Consider the following 20,194-nt stretch of genomic DNA (forward strand, 5'->3'; position numbering starts at 1 on the left):
GACTTAACTTGGCAGAACCAAGCTCCAGCGAGTCACATCAGCTCCACCCAAGTTCCAACGAGACTCAATCCTCCCACTCACAAACCGGTGCAGCCACCAACAGTTTAAGAGACACACTTAATTTGTCTCCTAGAGATATTGGCAAGCAGAGCAACAGGTATTTGCATGGGCTCTCAAAGGGGCCCAATGACCAACAGCCAGAAGGATCAATTGGGCTCTATCCAACCTCATCTCCAGCAGGCCTTCCAAAGTTCTAGCTTTGAGCATCCAAACTCTGATCTTCCATACTAACTTCAGTCATCGCAGTCGAGCTCTAGTCCCTCAAGCAGCAGCATGCAGAAGAGCGGTGTCGATGGGTCTTGGAAGCTAAGATGGTGGCTGCTGCTGCCAATGATCATCAGGTCAGATCGAGGTCCAAGCACAGGTCCGGTGATAAAGATGGCGACAGTAATGGCGAAGTCGCGGCGGAGTATGGGCAGCCACTGCACTGCCCCACTAATCTCATGCTTTAACAATAAGGGATTGAGGTATTGGTAATATTCTGTGGGGGTTCAAGATTCATGGCTATTTCGAGGGCTTAGTGTCTCAGTGATGGGGAACAGTCATGGGACTGGTGAATTTGTGGAGAAGGAGAAGAGGACACCCAAGGTCAATAAGTATTATCGGAATCCAGATTTTGTCCTTAGGAAGGACAAATTCCCAACTCCTGAGAGTAACAAGAAACCCAGATCCAACGGGGTAGGAATCTACGAGTATGTGGCTCAAGCATTCAAGAATTGTAGTAATTTGCTTGCAAAGTTGATGAAGCACAAGCATGGGATAGCCAACCTACTCAATAGGCCAATGACGGTGTCAGTGGAGGTGGCATGATTGATTGAGCAAATCTGGCGAAGAAGATGAGAACAGATGCCAATGTTATCCTCAACAAGATCAACAAAGGTTCATGAACTATGTTTTGGAGTTTCTTCTGGCATCATTAAACCAGCGTGACGGCAATTTGAGGGAAATGCTATAGTTCCCATGATGATTTGGTATTGATCTAGACATAACATAACATGATGAGGTCATATAGATCTTGCTGCTTTAGTTTACCCTGTTGACTGCATCAGTGGCATATGTCAAGGTAAAAACCAATTTAATAAGTTGGAGGGATTAATCTGGTGTCGTTTGAATTTTCAAAAAGCTATAAAACATCCAGAATCCTTTGCATCCAGAATCCTTTACCTGCTTCCGAACTCCTTATGTCTGGAATGAGATATCGTTAAAGTCTTCCAGTGTTAAGATGATTACAGTGGCACCGAGCACGCCACAGCTCTGGACTCTGGACTCTGGACTCTGAGCCCTTAACTCTGATCTTCATTGGAAACATTATTCCTGCTCATGCATGACAGCATCCTCACAGAGAAGCAATAGATGAGCTGGTCGAGAAGGAAACTGGTGCAGCATATGGATATTGTGAATATAGTATCAATCTTTCAAGGAATCCTAGCTTAAGAATTGGTAGACCTAGTGAACAAAGACATGACAACGGAGATGAAACAAATGGGCAGAGAAGGAGCAATCAACCGAAGAAGGTGTCAAACAGAGAAAGTCTTAACCATGCATGAGTATACTAAGTTCATCAACTGAAAGTCATCTTCCATATTATCCACGACTATTACTTGTCATTCCAAGGAACTCTTACTCCTTATCCCTGAACACCTACAAGCATCTGGTTTGAGCACAACTGCTGCTCGATTGCTTAAAGAGGCTCAGTTGACACCTTGGACATCCTTGGCAGCCTCTTCATCTCTTGTGTATCCAGTCTTTTCCCAAGAAACTCCCTCTATGCAACTTCAGTGGCCATCTGGTCGCATTGCTGGTGGATTTCTCTCCAATAAATTGAAACCGCCCACAAAGGATAGAGGTTCTTGTTTGAAGTCTGATTCATCTATGACTGAGAAGCCATTAGCTTTCTCATCTACTCTCAGCTTTCAATTCAGGAATCAACTTCCATCACGTGAAAACCCTCATCTTGTTGTTGGAACACCTGGAAGGATACTAGCACTTGCTAGAGACAAGGACCTTGCTTTAAAGAATATGAGACACCTTATCCTTGATTAATGTGACAAGATGTTTGAATCACTTGACATGAGGAGGGACGTTCAAGAGATCTTCAAGACGGCTCCTTATGATAAGCAGGTTATGATGTTTTCAGCAACCCTTAGCAAGGTAATCCGCCCTGTTTGCAAGATCCTATGGAAATTTATATTGACGACAAGGCTGAGTTGACCCCTTCATGGTCTTGTACAACACTACATCAAACTGAGTAGCACGCAGAAGGAGAATGCACACTACTACAAAAAAACAAAACAAGGACGCGCTTATCCTTGGCGCTTTTGAAAAACGTCATTATTTAGTTAGATATACTAAAATGTTAGCGCTTGTTTATTACGGCGCCCCTATAAGTGTCATTGAACTGTAAAAGTTTAAAAACATTGGCGCTTATTTTAAGCATCATTGTATACAGATTTCAATAGGCATCCTTGGCGCTAAAAAGCGTCATGTTCTTTCTTACATAGTATGTAATATATTTCCCATTACCTCCATATGATTTGCCGCACCCGCCAAAAGACATATTTAGCACCCCAACAAGCCTTAGAAGACCAGCTGTGAGTATCAAAACCCTTCGAAGACCAAAAACCCTCGAAGCGTAAAAAACCCTAAGCCTTCACTCTCGTTGAAAACCCTAAGCCTTCTCTCTCTCTATTGAAAAACCTTAACCTTTGGAAGAGTACTATATTCAGACTCCAGTCTACAATTATTCTTAACTTGTCGGTAATGGAATCTCATAGATTTGAGTGGCGGCGAAATCAAAAGTGAGGCGGGGGACAATTTTGGGGTGGTACATCACATCGTGAAACAACGACGTGTAGTTGGTGAATAGCCAGAGCAATTTAGGGGTTTTCATTTTCAAGATCCTGCTCCGATCTCCTCCGTGAAACAGCCAGAAAATGTGAAGGTTTTTATTCTAAGAACAGCTCGAATCTGATCTGCATCTGGTTAGGAAGATTTATTTTGGGGTCAATGTAGTTCGAATCAAAGGACCATCCAGATAAAGGAGTCCATGGGTTGGAAGAAAAGGAAGCTTTATGGATATGATGGTCACTGAAGGTAAGATAGGCATGTAAATTAGAAATCTTATTGTGAAAAGTAAAAAGTTTTAGCAAAAGCAAATTTTTTTTAGCAAAAGTGAAAAATTTTAATTGGAAAGATTTCAGAAATTGGGACTCCGTGGATTATGAATTTGTGACTTGAAGGGTTGGCCGTTTGGAATGAGATTTTGCATTTTTGTGGAAATAAAGCTGCAAATTTTCATATTTTTATGGATGAATAATCCTCTGCATGTATAAGATCCTTGTAGGATTTGAAAATGCATCGAATTTCTATCATCACTTTAGTGGCAATTCCTACTCGTATCATGATTCTTGACTTGAATTCCCAAGTTTCCAACTTAGTTGGGGGTGTGGCAGTTCTGTTGCTGATTTATCTTCTATGTCAATAAGTAAAAGGAATGTTGGTAAGTCTTGTATGGTATAGGATGGAGCCTTTTTTATTGGCAAATTCACATGTTGTTTTTCCCATTGAACTGCTGTTTTTCTCTCTTTATTTCTTTAAAGCTAATTTTGGTTGCTATTTTGTGCATAGTATCTGGAACAGAGCCTCCTTGAGAGTTATTCATCTAGTTGAAGGTTTCCCTTTGTGGTATTGCTACTTTATGCTTGCTAGAAATATTTAATCATCAATTAACTATCTGGATAGTTTCACTTATTAATGTCATTCAAAATATGATTCTCTTTCTTGTGTTTATCTGTTCTAAGCAGAAGATTTTCCAGCATTAACCTTTGCTCTGTTCTAAAAGAACGCCATTCAACCATTACTAATGAAACTATCTAGAAATTAGGAATCAGTTATTTATATAAAAACTGAAACAACTGTTCTTTGAATTAGGTGTCAAGAAAAAAAAAACACACACAATTGCAATGCTTTCTTAAAGAGGAAAGCATAAGCTAGGTGTTCCAGAATGTGACAAAAATCTCAAGGTAAATTCTCATTTCAATGTTGATTCCCAACACCTCAAAAATGTATAAAACAGGGAACATAATGGAATTCTATCTAATTTTCTGTTACTTGTTCTTTATCTAGTCTCTTATGGATGGATTTCTTTAGATATATGAGATTTGGGATTAAGAGATAGGTTGGAGCCCTATTTAAGTTTCAGTTTTTTGAGAAACTATCACAATTTGGAGATCTACAACCATTCTGTCTTTACATTTTTCATGTTAAACATTGCAATAATCAATTTTGAATTTTTCCAAAAGGCTTATAATTAATATGAATGTTTATTAGAATATGTGTGGTGTTGTTGAAATTTCTTTTATTCTCTTTATCAAAAAAAAAAAATAGTTGGTATTTTTTCTATGGTGGTGAAGAAGCATAAGAATAAGGGGCTTGAATCACTTGTATCCTATAATAAATAGTTTGGACAGAATGAAGAAAAAAAAAGACAAATTAGTGGGACCATGCTGGTATTTGACCTTTAGGAAAACACTATTATTGTAGTAGATTGCATTGCTTCTGCATGCACCATTATTAGCTGTGTGGAGGCATTGTGAAGATTTAAGGTTGGGAAAGCTATGAGGGAAGGAGTTTGTGGAAAGAATGATGAGGGCATTATATTGTCTATTTTTTAGTTCCTTTTCATGCACTCTAACTATTAGGTTTACTATGACTCTAATCTGAATCCCTGTATATTGGTTTCCCTACTGCAGTACTGAAACTGTTTTACTTATTCTATGAGCCAGCATGCTATTCTAAATTCCCCACATTTATTTTTTTTCTTTTTCTATATTCTGCAATGAATCAAGGTTCTATAATCTGCTCATGCTTTGGTTAGTGGGAAGGCAATATGAGTTTGAAGGGTGGCATGGATTTGTAGAATTTTCATCATCCATACGACAATAGCATGGTGTGTTCTATGTATAAAGCACAACTGGGCTTGTTATAGAACATTGACCTTTTTTGGTTGTGTTTCAGCACTGGTCCATCCCTCTTTATTATTGATTGCAAGAGTGGTATAAGTTGACATTTGGAACTAGAGAAGTTATATCAATTACTAGAATTATGATATGTTGAATCGAAGTAGAGCATTGTCTAAGTGTTGCTTCAAACCCAAAATGTTTGTTCTTCTGTTGTTTGTCTTGATAATCTTGGAGAAGGTATTTCTTTAGTTTGCTTATATATTTTGATGCTGAAGTTCATTCCATGTAACTTTTCTAATTCAATTTTGCTGCTGCTAATTCTTTTTCAAGTTATAAAATCCTTCTTTTGGCTATTGAAGAGGGAGAATATGCAAATGAGAGAACCCTACAAGTAGAGGTTTTGTGAACGGGACTGTCATCAGTAAGAGAAGCAATTAGAGTAAAGACTCATTAGATAAGGAATCAAAACAGAAGAAATGACAGTATTATTCATGTTCTTGTGAATAGTGTTCATCTATTCATGAAGTTTCCCTTCTTAGGATCTCATATTTGCTGCCATTCCTACTCGTCTATTCATGAAGTCTCCCTTAAGACCTCTCTTATCTGCAAAAGCATCATAGATTGGTTCATGTCATTGCAGTGCCTACGGTTGATTCATTACAGCTACAAATCACCATTGATTGGATCAGGTCATTCAAACCTACCTCTTCTTTAGGATTTAATTATAGTTTTAAGGTTTGATGTTGTGTGGTTTGATGAACCAATTATGGGCCGGGGAGGTTGGATCATTCCCTCTTCAAGATATTATTATGCTGCTCGGTTAGAAGAGGAATTTTGTTAATCTTGGGCAATGGATTTCCAGGGGCCACTAGAGAATTAGGGAATAAGGAGCTAGTCCTTTTATATTAAATCATGAATTAGGGATAAAAGTGTGGCCACCTCATATGCCTCTGAGATGACATCATATGGTCTTGTTAACTTGAGTTGTAGAATGTGAATTATGATGGCACTTTCAAGAATAGGGTGATTTGTTTATATCATTTGATTTTAAGAATGCAAATTTGATTATTTTGAGAAAATATTATTTGGTTAAGGAAAATAGTGTTTTAAATTTCTCAACTCCTTGTTTTAGAATACTTTCTTAGAGAAATTAAATCATCTTGTGATTTTTAAAGTAATTAGAGAAAATATGACAAATTGAGAATAGATTTTAGAATTCATTCTTCATTTTACTTTAATATTAACGTTATTTTTTTTATTTTAATATTTAATTGGAGATTTCAATTTTCAACATGATGTCTAAGTGTTTGGAACCACATAAATGGAAGGGCTGAAACTAAAATAATTGAGACATTTTGCAAATGATTGGAGCATTGAGGTGCTAAAATCATAATGGGAGCTAGAGTGGGGGTGGATTATACTGCTATTGAAATTGTAGGATGTTCAAAATTTGGCATAGGCTGTAGAAACTGTGACGTTAGTCATTGATGAGGAAGGTGTTAGGATTTGATTTGAGAACTTCTTAAAGGTGATGGTAATAATCAAGACTGTTAACAATAGATTATCTATCTTCTACAAGGTTTTCTTCTCACGTTTGATTCTCTCTCTGTAGGATGATCAGTAACCTTGGGTAGGTAGCATGTTCTGGCAACATCTCTTTATGATCAAACCACCGGTACTTATTTCTTTGCCTTCCCCACATAAATCACTTGCAAACTATCTATCTTTATTCTTGCCATGTCTTCATACCTTGTCTTCATTTTATAACTTTATTTCTTCTTATACGCATGCATTTTCCCTTATTTATTTATTTTTTCTTATTTTTTTCTAAAAAAATTTAATTTCTTCTATTTTAAGTTATTTGGTTTGTGATAAAAAAAAAATATATTATCTTAGGCAAAGAAATTAAAGCTTACAACTATAGGATTTAGAGATTCTTATTCTAATATAGGTATACCCTTTCATTCATTTTTTTTTAGACCATGCCTATGATTCAATGTTATACATATTTTTCTAGGTAATTAGGATGCTAGAGTCTTTAATTTATATTACTTCATGATAAATTGAACACAACAAAACAAATTATTTTCAATGTGTCATTGTGAAATAGCTACATATTCTAAAGAATATAATAAGTATCAAACAAAATTGTTGCACTTATAATTGAGGGATTTTAATCACTGAGTGAGTCATTCTCCATTTGAATTTATCCATTGTCCAAATTCAGGTTAGAAGGCAATTATTAAAGTTGAAGATTTTACTAGAAACATTTTAGAACATAATGTGAGATTTTGTGATCAAAGTTTCTATTTTCTAAGACAATTAATATTCTATAATATATTTATTTAAATAAATAAAATTGTTATTTAAAAATCCTTTAAATGTTTCCTTAAACTTTAGACTTATATTTGGCACTTACTTTGAATGAAATATTGTACTAAGCATATAGTGTAATTTTGAATGTTTAGATGGGTATTCGATTTCTTGTTGGATGAAAATTTGAATTGAGTAGAATTATTTTGAGTGCTAAATGGGTACTCCATTTCTCAGTTTTGAAATATACATTTTTTTTTCTCTTTTGTGATTCTGTGTTATGTTTTTATGAACTTCTTTTGTTTCATTAATTATTGTTTGGGCTTTGTTACTATTCTTTAATGGAAAATATTTTGTAGGCTTTTTCCCATTTTCTATTCTTTTACTGGTTTTGCTATTCTAATTATGAGAAAATTGCAAGGTGTTTTTCCTATAATTAACAAGGCAATTCAATACCTATGGGTTTACATATGTGACTTAAAACTTGAATAGTACTCAATCTCAAAGTCTCCATTGCATTGCTTAGAAAATAGCATGCATATAGGAAATGCAATTAATTAGGGAATTATAAATTTTTATTTCTATATGCTTCATTTTCACTAAAGTAATTACTTGCCAATTGAATAAGTCTATTACTGTGTATATCGGAATGATTGTGTTAGATGCTCTATTACTCAACATAAATAAATATGGGCAAATTTAGTTTAAAGAAAGTTTGGAATTCATGGGTAAACAATCCTATTCATTTCCTACTTAAGTTTAGCTAGCATTTTAATATATATTTAGAATATTTTATTAATTTGCTATAGCCTTAATAATTTTACACTATTTTATTATCATTTTTTAATTTTCTAATTTTGTCATTTTTTTTATTTGTGAATTTTAATTTTACCAAAAGATTTCTATGGTGTTCTTAAATTTATTTGTTATTAATAACATTTGTAGGAAATTGGCAAATAATATTTGTTATTAATCCAAGATCTATTAGTATTCTTAATCAATTATTTATTCAGGCTATACATTAAACTATGAAAAAACTGCTCTTTAGTTCCTATTTCTCTTTTATTCTCAATTGTTGATGACTCTATTAACCTATCCAATTAGAGGATAACTTATATACACAAGAAACGATAAACACAATTAATCCTCCAAAAACTAAGAATTATATAACATATAGAATTTTACTAATAAATAGAAATATTAGATATTCATCGTTTTAATTCCTAAATCCTCTTAAATCATGTTTCTTAGTTGTTACTTTTTTCTCAACACTATCGAACGCTATTTCATATCTTCTAACAATGAAAATCTCTAACCATATTTTTTTTCATCAATATTAGTAATGAGAAACATGTTGCTAAATGTACCAAGTTTTTGCTTAGTCCTAACTAAGAACCCACCTCAAGGGAATCCCTTAAGAAATTTTTTGCTTTAACTAGGGAGTTTATGGTGGTGAGCAAAGTTGAATTAATTTTTGTGAAGATTTATAACTTCAATTATACTTATTAATTGTTGCATGTAGTTTAAAGGTTTTGTATTCTTTCTATCTTTATTTATTTATTGTTATATTTTTTTTTATATAGGTTGCAAAGGAAACAGATTTACCAAAAATAGAGAAATTGTTATGTTGAAGGAGGTGATATTGAAAACCATGAAGATTCTATCAATGGGCTAATTGAAAGGTTGAACTAGATTTTTGTAGATTATGGTTTCTCTTATTAATCATTGTATTAATGTTTGGCCTAATGTTGAAGGAATTACACATTCTTGTTGAAATCTTTTGATATAATTGATAAATTTATATGTAATTTGTAAATAAGTAGTTAAAATAATTATTCAATATTTGGAGATATTTTATTTCATAAATTTAATTTAATTTTATGATATATTTTTAAATTTTATTTACCTATATAGGAAATCCATTATTTTAGTAATATGATATAAATCTCATTTTTTAAAAAAGAAAATTTTAAAGATGACACTTTTAAAAGTGTCGTTGAAAAGATTAATCAAAGATGACACTTTTGTAAGTGTCAACATTGACAATTTTATTAAAATTATTTAAAGAGAAAATGCTAGAAAATGACGCTTTTATAAGTGTCATGGTTAACATTATTCAAAGATGACGTGTCTTAAAATGTCATTGAAAGCTTAAATCAAATATGGCGCTTTGTAAAAGCGTCATTGTTGATCGAAACATATAATGACAGGCCAGAAGATGAAGCTTTAGAGAAGCGTCATCTTTTATCTTTCTTGACGCTTAAAAAACGTAATTATTTCCCTTTTTTCTTATAATAGTGGCATTAGTTTCTAGTTTTGTACACTCACCTGTTGGAGAGAATGTGGACTAGAGGCTTTCAGCTACTATTTCTCCCTGCCATGCTACGGTTTGGGTGGAAAATAATGATCATTTTCTTGAGTTTGTGCAGAAGAGTAAGATGGTGGCCCCCTCCACTAGAAAATGCAGTGACTGGTTCGAAGGGTCAAATATTGGCTTCTCTCAGTGCATTCCAACAAAAGTGTTCCTCTAGGATGGGTCCTGACGGGAATTCTCTATGCATGACCACCTTAGCATGGCCACCCTCATGCCACGTGTCATTTCCTTTTATTTTTCTCATCTCACCCTTCTTAGTTTTGAAAATAATCTTTCCAAATTTTATCATTTGCATAATCTTCCAGATTTTTCATTCTTTAGAATGTTAAGGTTCCAAAGTCCCCTTTCTAATAAAATTTGGTTGTCATTTTCTTTCCGACAAGCCACTTTTGCATTTTCTTTGTTTTTAAAATGTTTTTAAAATAAATAAGAATTAAATTTCATAATTCCAAGTGATGGAGTTTATGGAATTAATTCATGCAAAATAAATGCGCTTTGGTGGGGCCCCAACATCAAATAAATTTTCATCAAAATAAAACTGAATTTGAATGAAATGTCATGTGTGCTATTGATGGTTCTTTATTTGTTTAGTGACGCGCAGGCTATATTTTGTATTCATTAATTGTGCACTAACTTCATTTCTTGATAACGCATAGTGGCTCGTTGCTCAAGTACACACCCACTTTCACTCTGGCCATTATCTATGCATGTTCTGATTCTCACATATGCATGATCATTCAAGATATTCGTTAATTTACTCATCAATTGTCATATAAGTTTCATTGTATTAGTAGAGACCCAACTTTAGGGACTTAGAGGGGTGTTACGGTCTTTACTGTACCTTCCCGATAAGTAACCTGACCTCCGAACCCGATCCGATTTTTCACAGACCACCTTTTTTAAAATAAGGAGTCGCACTTATGGTTTTTTTTCTTATTTTGTTTACCCTTTTAAAATATATATATATATATATATATATATATATATATATATATAAAATAAAAATAAATAAAAAAAAAGTGGTGACTTCAAGTTATTTTTTAATAAATAAAATTATTTTAAAATAAAAATCGAGTTCGTCATCAAGTGGGAAACGCATGAATCGAAATGCAAGGTCCACACAGTGTGAATTGCTTTTTATTTTTCTTCCTCCTTGCCTACCGGGGCCCCATTTTGCCATTTTTCCCCCTCGTGGCCCCTACCTTTTCCTCTTGCATTATTATTTTCTGTCTTTTTCCTCCAAAACATGCGAAGGCAAGTCAAGAATTTTTTTTTTTGACCTTTTTGTACCAAGGAGCCTGGAACGAAGGTGAATGGAGATATCGTAGCACCCAAGTCATTGACTTCCTAGTACAAACCGTCAAATTCAGCGTCTTTGCATTCTGCCAGACTTTAGACGCACTTTTCCTCGTCCAGTTTGGGGGGCAAAATAGTCCTTTTCAAGCCCTTTTGGCAAAACTTATGTTCACCTAATCCTTGGCCCGCAGAAGCATGTCATAAAAAATAATTTTAAAAAAAAAATTGAAGTTGAAACCTTAATTATTAAAATGAGACTTCAGTTTTTAAGTAAAGTCACAGTTAGTTATTGAATTAAAACTATAATTGATAATTAAGACTTAATTTTAATTGTTAATTGAAGTTTTATTTTTTAATTGAATTAAAACTATAATTGATAATTGAGACTTAATTTTAATTGTTAATTAAAACTTTATTTTTTAACTAAAGTTATAATTATCAATTAAGGTTTCAGTTATTTTTTTTTATTTTAAAATTTAATTAAAAAGATTAAATTATAAATTATTATTAAAATTTAAAATATATATTTTAATTATAATAAAATATATATATATTTAAATTTAAGAATGTAATATTATTTCAATAAAAATAAATTGATAAATATAATAATAAATAAAAAAATTATTTATTTATAATTTTAAAATAATAAAATTATATGACATATAAATAAGAAATAAAATGATAAATTTTATTAATTTAAAATATTTATTTTATTTTATTTTTAAGGTATTAATTTATCTCTATTTTAAAAACTTTATCTTTATTAAAATAATAGTATACTTTTTTTTACCATTCTTTCTAATTATGTGCATCTCAATATAATTGATCATTGTAGCTTCAATTCAAAAATAAAGCTTCAATCGGTTATTTACGATTTAATTTAAAATGAAGCATGTAATTGAGACTTTAAATTATATATTTTTTTTTAAATATTTTTTATGACATGATTGTGCCTAATTTGAACATAAATTCCATTAAACATTATATCTTTTTTTTCTTCTATAAAATGGGCTATTTTGCCCCATACTCCGTCAAAACAACTCCTCCTGTAATTAGCTGTCTTTCTCTTCAGGCCCTCTTTGTTGCTGTCGTAGAACACTGAACCATGTCATCCTCAATTTCCGCATTTAAATCATGTAACGTAGCCGTTATTGGAGCTGGCCCAGGGGGCTTAGTTGCAGCCCGGGAACTCCGTCGGGAAGGCCACAAGGCCGTTGTCTTCGAGCGCCAAGCTCAAGTGGGTGTCACCTGGGTGTACCAACCCAGCGTGGAAGCAGACCCACTCGCGTCCGACCCATCTCGAACCATCGTCCACTCCAGCCTCTACCCGTCTCTCCGCACCAACCTCCCCAGAGAAGTCATGGGGTTTCGAGACTACCCCTTCCTGTCCCCGGGTTTAGCCCATAGGGACTCGAGAAGGTTCCCGGGTCATCGAGAGGTTTTGCATTATATCAATGATTTCACCACCGAGTTTGGACTCACTGATTTGATCCGCTTCGAGGTGGAGGAGGTTTATACAGGGCTGGGTGCGGATGGGAAGTGGAGGTTGAGATCCAGAAGGGGAAATGATGAGGAAGTCGACGAGATTTTTGATGCTGTGGTTGTCTGCAATGGGCATCACACTGAGCCCCGTATCGCCGAAATTCACGGTAATTCTTCGCTTTCATTATTTAATATTTATTTTAATCACTACCAAATTGAATAATATAAAATAATATTTTATACTTGATATATCATCCATAATTATCATAATTATAAAAGTATAAATTATGTTTACCATCTTATATTAAAAAATATATATTATTTTATATTAAATTAGGTAGTGATTAAAATAAATATTTTGATATTTATCTTTCAATTAATTTTATTAATTTTTATTAAAAAAACAAAAATTAATTTAATTTTATAGTTCTCATATTTTAATTTTTAAACTTTATTTATTTCTTTTGTATTCCTTCCACTTTCAGTTACTTCTTAACATTTTTTTAAAGTAATAATTTTTAATTAGAATTATTTAAAATTAATTTAAAATAATAGGGATAGATAAATTTCTAATTTTCTTATAAGTGATCATATTAATTTTTAAAATAAAATTATATTATATTATAGTTAACTTGCTAAAAAAATGTTTAAAAACTTGAAACTATTAAAAAGTTTTAAATGAATTATGGATTTTATTTTATTTGAATTTTCAAAAAATAAATCTATTAGTTATCAATTTTATTTTATTTAAGTTTTTAAAAAATAAATCTATATTGTTTTCTTAGTGTATTAATTTATTTTTAAAAAAATAAACAATTTTTTTTATAATTTTTAGGAGATGATTTTGGATTTATTTTAGATTTTTAAAAATAATCTCTTAAAGAGATAATTTTGGCTTTAATCAAGTTATGTGACAATTCTTTTTTTTTCTAATCGACAAAAACTACAATAATTTTGAAAATATTTTCTTCACCTCAGTATTTTATAAATTATTTTTTAAAACTACCATGCAAATCTTTGTTTAGCAAGTTCAAATCTAGGCACTTCAAACAAGTAAAAGTCTTTATCGTATTTAAATAATTCAAAATTTTATTTCCTTAAATAATTAAATTACGCATTTACCCAAACTCAAGTTGGGCTGGTGCACTTTACCTGTTGAGCCAGCCCAAAGATCTAAGATGGATGATCCCACAAACCCAGGAACTAAATATATTGAAGGGTGTTCCTTACCTCCAACCAAAATTTAGATGCTTTTAAAGTTCAGTTATTGTACTCTGATGGGTTAGGTGCATTGAGGACTATACTGCAAGGGGCATTGCACATTTGTGACCTATTATGTTTGGATTACATTTCCGTCATGAAAGGGACTGAAGCGTGATCAAGCCTAGGGTGTTTCGGGTTTACGTTGGATGATAAGTAGAGGTTGAGAGTTGGTTTTGCTGGATGGTAAGTAGTCCCATTCCATTTAGGACAGTAATCTGGTCTTTCTCACGACTTCTGAATTGCATTGAATTGATTAGTGGCCCTTGAATCAGGAGATCTACAGCCATCATATGGTGAGGAAAAGATTCACGGCCACCAGGCTTTTGGAAATTGGAACATCTGATGGATAAATTTTCACGTAACTTAAAAGTGTTAACTGGAAGGCGTTAGCAAGATCATTCTTCATGTTAAAAAATGCTAACATAGTTCTGCAAAATTTTTGGCCTTACTATTTTTTTTCTCTTCTGTATCCTTAGGCATTGATGCATGGCCGGGGAAGCAAATGCATAGCCACAATTATCGTATTCCTGAGCCCTTCCGAGATCAAGTATGTGTCAGCTTTCTACTTCTCTTAATGTTTCCATACTTCTATGTTGAATACTAGTGCAGCATCCTATGATATTGCTGGTTTTGGGAATTCTTCTATGGTTAGAGTTTCAACTGCCACAGAATACATCTGTCCCATCTCTCCCCCCTGAAATTCTAAGTTTGATTTTGCATAGACCCTGAAATAGAATACCAAATTGATTGTATATGTAGTTTTACCTACAAATAAATTGGTTGTTTTATCTATGGGGGGTATTACCTTACTATGTCCTGCAATGGACAGGTTGTAATTTTGATAGGAAATGCTTTTAGTGCCGTTGATATCTCTAGGGACATTGCTCGAGTTGCTAAAGAAGTTCATGTTGCGTCTAGATCGGTAGATGACAGTATGTTGGGAAAGCAGCCTGGCTATGATAATATGTGGCTTCATCCTATGGTAAAAGTGTTTTCTCTCTGGTATAAGGCGATCTATAGAATTCCATCAAGGGAATTGTTTGACTCCTAATGTAGAAGATGGTTGATTGAAAATGCTAATACTAAACAGAACGATGCAGGTCGAAAGTGTCCACAGAGATGGTACAGTGATATTTCAGGATGGAAGCGGGGTTCTTGCTGATGTGATTATGCACTGCACAGGGTATGCTCCAATTTGTTTCACTTCTATTCCACAAAGCTAGCTCGCACTGAATCATAAAGTAGAACACTGGAATCAATAGCACGGTAATTCATTCCCAGTTGTGTGACCTTTTTCAGATACGAGTATTATTTCCCTTTTCTTGATACCAATGGCATCGTAACTGTGGATGATAATCGTGTGGGGCCATTATACAAGCACATTTTTCCACCAGCTTTGGCTCCAGGGCTTTCCTTTGTTGGGTTACCATGGATGGTTCATTTCTAACTTTTGTTTTTATCAGATCTTTTGTTCAGAATCGCAGAAGATAGTAGTGAACCTTTGCTTTTGATTGGTGGCAGGCTCCCCTTTTCGCAGTGTTTGAATTGCAAAGCCAATGGATAGCAGGCGTTCTATCTGGTCGGATTGGACTCCCATCACATGAGGAGATGATGAAGGATGTTGAAGCCTTTTACTTGTCGCTCGAAGCTTATGGCACGCCTATGCGATATACTCATAAAATTGGTGATTATGAGGTAAATGGGATTAATAATCTGATAGGCCAGAGATGGTTTTTGGATGCGTATGATCAGGGGGGTGATGTCTAATACCTCTCTATTAAAGCTATGGAGTTTATGAATTTTGATTGCAATTTTGCAGTTCGAGTACATTGATTGGGTTGCTGCTGCGTGTGGGCTTCCAAGACTTGAAGAATGGAGAAAGAAAATGTATCATGCAGTTTTCGTCAACAACTCCAACCAGAGACATATCGTGATGAATGGGAAGACGAGGACTTGGTGATGGAAGCTCAGAAGGACTTTCTTAAGTAAAGTGATCCAAGCTTGGATTCCATTTCACCTTTGTAATATTTAAATATAAATAAAAGAAGTAAAGTGATCCAAGCTTAGAGTCCATTTCACCCTTGTAATATTTAAATATAAATAAGAAAAAAACTCTCGACAACAAGAAGGTCCGACCAGAGATATCGCGATGAATGGGAAGATGAGGACTTGGTGTTGGAAGCTCAGAAGGACTTTCTTTCAAGTAAAGTGAGTGCCGTGGCAGGGTACTATTCTACCACTAGACCACTGGTGCTTCTTAGTAAAGTTGCATTTAATAGCTGAATTATAATGGAAAAAAGACACTTTTTTTCGGTTTGAAGAGGCAAAATGAACTGATTTTTTTGACTTATGCAATAATATAATTAAAATATTAATCCTGTTTAAAAGAGCAAAAGAAGGGGAAAGGTTAAAAAAACAAAGGCTATTAGCAAATGAGAGGCAAGGAGTGAATGTCGAACAGTAGAAGTAGAAGCATAGGTGAAGGAATGAAGCGCATCAAAGCCCAGTGTCACCGACTCTCATGAAAACATTTAAATTTGAAGGTATGGTCGCAGTCAGTACGAAAACATTTACATGGGTGCAAACCACTAAGGCGATATTGCTCACAAAAGAGAATAATGGCAGGTATAAAACAGTAGAGGCAGCAGAGAGAAGAGACAGTATGAAATTAATATTGTTTTTCACATTGTCATGTTGCATGCAGGCATAACTGGTAAGAAACGATAGAGATGAATAGCTCTCAGATTTTCCATTTCGAGTGTTGTTCTCTTAGGTTTGTGGGACATGCCCTTGTGCTTCATTGTGTTGATTTTGGGGTACCATTTCCCAATCCAACCTGAGGCTCCCCATCACCCCCACAAGTGCCTTTGAGATTAGCCTCCTCTCTGGGTCCCCCTTCTACTCCCTCTGTTCCCAGCTTGCAAACAGCTGTAGTACTGCTGCTCACATTCACAAATGACAAATCCTTTTTATCAGTCTCTTCTCTTCTTACGGCCCCGAATTTCCATTTTCTACCATTTATTGCAGTTTAGTCACTTTTTGACCATAATGGAAGTGGCTTTGAGGAGACTTTTTGTTTTTTGGAGAAATGAAGATTAGCAACATGTTTATTTTTGAATTGTTTGGATGGTTACAGGCTTACAGCATCCATGTTCTCTATTTTCAAAATCTGAGTGTTTGTGAAATGAATCCATTTTTGGAAATTGGTATTTAAACGATTATAATTAACATGTAATAATATATGGAAGCTTCCATGTTAAAAGAAACTTATCGGTAAGGAAGAAACAGTAGCCAATTTTATCATTTAGTAAATTGACTAGTCTATGCAAATAGGGATGATCTTGTATCGAAAATGTAACGTGAAGTGCCATTCCGTAAATATGAATTAAATAGGTACCTATGAGAAACAATATTTGCTCTACAAAATCGGGATTTTAGTAATTCTCCTTTCTCCATCCCTAATTGACCATTCATAAAACACCCCCATAAAACGCAAAATTACCAAACGCATCCCCAAATCCCTCAGGTTCAGTGCAGCGGCGATCGGTGAGGGACACCCTTTCTCCTGTTTATTCCACCGGCGTTGTCTGACGCCGGTGAGAAGATCGGACGGAAAGGGGACCGAGGTACAGAGACGCTGCTGCGCTTTTTCTTCACGAACTCGGTGGTGGCAGTGCAGGCCAGCGCTCTGCAACTCAAGGCACCGCCGGTGGAGCTCGAGCCAGACGAAGTTCGGAGAGAAACAGGGGAGTCGAGGACGGATTCTGGGGTCATTTGGCGGTCGTCGAGCTCGGAAAAGGTCTCGCCTCGTGCTCTATCAGGTAATGGAAGGAATTCAAAGTTGTGGAGGTGTTTTGTGGCACTACCTTTGACGTTCATCGTGTGATGAACCTGTAACAGCGAAAACTGGTGAAACCAGAGGTACCCAGATGGAGAAAACGAAGGTTAATGATAAATTTCAAGGCAAATCAAACCTTGCATGCGAGAGAGCAGAAGAGATATGGGTCTTGCAAGCTTCGTTCGCAGGTGTAGCAGAGGTTGCCGGACCCTCTAAAGGGCCGAGACATAGGCCTTTGGTTCAAAAACACCACTTTTGCACTGTTTGTTGTGTATGACTGCAAAATCAAGTTACACAATTGAGAGTTGAGAGAGGGGAACCCTTCTTTCCTTTTAGGGTATAAAGGTTCAAACTTACTTGAACAAGAGAACAATCCATCAGCTCTTGAGCATCATCCAACCGTATAACGTCGTGATAAACGTACCTCCGTATCTGAAACGTAAAAGAAACGAGAATTTCGGGCTAGCAAGTTCAAAATCTGTAGTGATCTTTACAAACTAAAAGCGGAGATGTTGGGTTGTGCAGTTAGGGGTGCACCTGTAGAAGGCGGTGATGGCGGTGAGGGAGCAAACAGTGGGGGCAGATGCTGGTGCAACAGTCCAAGCAAAAGATGTTCTTCTCGTTCTTCTTAGCGCACTCATGAACCACACACGCGTTAAAGAACTTCTCCCCCAGAAGAATTTCAAGCCAGTGAGGAATATCACAACCAAAACCAACCTGCAAACACCAAGAAATCCCCAAAGATTAACCTCATGGGAGAATTCAAAAATAGGCACCAAAGAAGAAAATATTCACCATTTTCATTTTTATACTCTTTTGAGATGGAGGTTGGAGGGGGTCAGGAATGGTTATAAAGAGCAGCAGAGAGTTGAAGACATCATAAGAAATTCAAGGTTAGAGGGAGCAAAAGAGGAAAATGGAGAGGGATAGAGGAAGCAGTAAGAGTGCAAGAAAAGGGAAACGGCGCCTGCAAAACTGGCACTGTGGTCTTACAACTCCTGCTGTTGTTACCAAGGAAGTAACATGAGTGCGAGGAAGTGGGGGTTGAGCCTTATTTATAGTGGGGTTACTCTCACCACTGTACTACTACTACTCCTAGTTGCAAAACAACTGTGTGGGGGCATGGGCTTAGAGTTAGACTGCTGTCTGGGCTTGTACATGGATTAATACCCATTATCAAAATCAAATCTTTTAGCAGTTTTAGCTCATCCCCTACGCGGCCATTCATGACTCTTTGGTCGACGTGTGCCATGGCAGCCTATATACTTAGCTATCTAATATATACAATAGACCCTTGCATAGTTATCTCTCTCTCTCTCTTTCTCTCTCTCTCTCTTTCTTACACCATATATAGTGACTGAAGACCAAAAACCACGGTGACTTTTCTCAGTTCCAGGTGAAAACAGTAAAAAATTGTGAAAGATGATACATCAAGATTTGAAGATGAGCCCCTCTCTCTGTCTCTGAGTGCTGTGGCTCATCACTCATGTTGTTATTTTGGAGAAATGGACAATGTTGCTTTTTTCTTGAAATGTGCCGAAGATAATTACAAATACAAAAACAATAAAATAAACTCGGATCACGAGACCTCTTTAACTGTATGGAATAGCCAATGACACCAGCGTATTTATATGACTGTCCCTGCCAATTCAAGATTATAGGGTGCCCCTCTCTCTCTCCCTCTCTCTGAGTGCTGCGGCTCATCACTCATGTTGTTATTTTGGAGAAATGGACAATGCTGCTTTTTTCTTGAAATGTGCCAAAGATAATTACAAATACAAAAACAATAAAAAAAACTCGGATCACGAGACCTCTTTAACTATATGGAATAGCCAATGACACCAGCGTATTTATACGACTGCCCCTGCCAATTCAAGATTATAGGGTGAGTGGTGTGTGTATAGGAGTTTTGACTCCCCCGCCACCTTCACCTCCCTCCCCTTCCCATCTCATCCCATGATTTCTGGTTTCCTGGATTCCGCAGCCAGCCACTTCAATTAAAGGGTTCTTCTTTGGTACCCCTTTATTGTGTACCTACCCACATTTGACTCCATTTGACCCCAATACTAAAATGACACATGTGTATGTCATTAAAAAATTTTAAATAAAATAAGTTATTACTGAAAAATAATCACAGTATTTCATACATTTCTAAATATTATAATTTTTTTTATAATTTATTATTAAATATCAAATATAATTTATTATTTATTGAACTATCTAACTCTATCTAAAAAATAAAAAATTCTACCAACTACCCTTATATTCTCATTATTCAAATATATATATATATATATATATATATATATATATATATATATATATATATATATATAATTAAATAATTTCAATGATCATATTACAAAATATATGGGATTTGGTTTGATAAATCAAATTTGAATATCAAGTTTGAAACTTTTTGAGGAAGAAAATTTAAAATTTGTATTTTATGAAGAAAAAAAATGAAGGATTTCAAGTGATTACAAGTGTCAAATCTAATATTTGACATTTTCTTTTATTTAAATATAAATTTTGTAGGTTGAAATGTTATGTTAAATAATGAATATGTAATGATTTACAAAATTTAAATTTTAGAATTTTTTTTTT

General features: G+C 34.7%; 2 protein-coding genes and 1 long non-coding RNA gene across 7 annotated transcripts; 2 read left to right on the forward strand and 1 right to left on the reverse strand.

Moving 5' to 3' along the window:
* The first annotated feature begins 2,591 nt into the window (after positions 1-2,591).
* Positions 2,592-9,184, forward strand: LOC117929295. Of its 4 annotated transcripts, XR_004653731.1 has the most exons (5): positions 2,592-3,153; positions 3,688-3,744; positions 3,991-4,082; positions 6,634-6,696; positions 8,918-9,184. It is a non-coding gene; the product is annotated as an uncharacterized LOC117929295 (long non-coding RNA). The 4 variants fall into 4 exon arrangements; XR_004653735.1 differs by lacking the exon at positions 3,991-4,082; XR_004653732.1 differs by lacking the exons at positions 3,688-3,744; positions 3,991-4,082 and having other exon boundaries at positions 2,595-3,153.
* A 2,925-nt stretch (positions 9,185-12,109) lies between these two features.
* Positions 12,110-15,709, forward strand: LOC117906482 (flavin-containing monooxygenase FMO GS-OX-like 3). Of its 2 annotated transcripts, XM_034819506.1 has the most exons (7): positions 12,110-12,653; positions 14,226-14,296; positions 14,579-14,731; positions 14,850-14,932; positions 15,049-15,184; positions 15,271-15,444; positions 15,569-15,709. In XM_034819506.1, exons 1-7 carry the CDS (start codon positions 12,110-12,112, stop codon positions 15,707-15,709), a joined length of 1,302 nt encoding a protein of 433 aa, XP_034675397.1. The 2 variants fall into 2 exon arrangements, with proteins under 2 accessions (XP_034675397.1, XP_034675402.1); XM_034819511.1 differs by lacking the exons at positions 15,271-15,444; positions 15,569-15,709 and having other exon boundaries at positions 12,110-12,663; positions 14,176-14,296; positions 15,049-15,209.
* A 1,395-nt stretch (positions 15,710-17,104) lies between these two features.
* Positions 17,105-18,669, reverse strand: LOC117906777. The gene is made up of 5 exons (XM_034819969.1): positions 18,383-18,669; positions 18,125-18,304; positions 17,945-18,019; positions 17,724-17,864; positions 17,105-17,640 (listed from the first exon to the last, which is right to left on the reverse strand). The coding sequence occupies exons 1-5, from the start codon at positions 18,389-18,391 to the stop codon at positions 17,278-17,280; spliced, it is 768 nt and encodes a 255-aa protein (XP_034675860.1). The 5' UTR covers positions 18,392-18,669; the 3' UTR covers positions 17,105-17,277.
* Positions 18,670-20,194: the final 1,525 nt, after the last annotated feature.

This window comes from Vitis riparia, chromosome 2, assembly GCF_004353265.1.
Source record: "Vitis riparia cultivar Riparia Gloire de Montpellier isolate 1030 chromosome 2, EGFV_Vit.rip_1.0, whole genome shotgun sequence".
Lineage (NCBI taxonomy): Eukaryota > Viridiplantae > Streptophyta > Magnoliopsida > Vitales > Vitaceae > Vitis > Vitis riparia.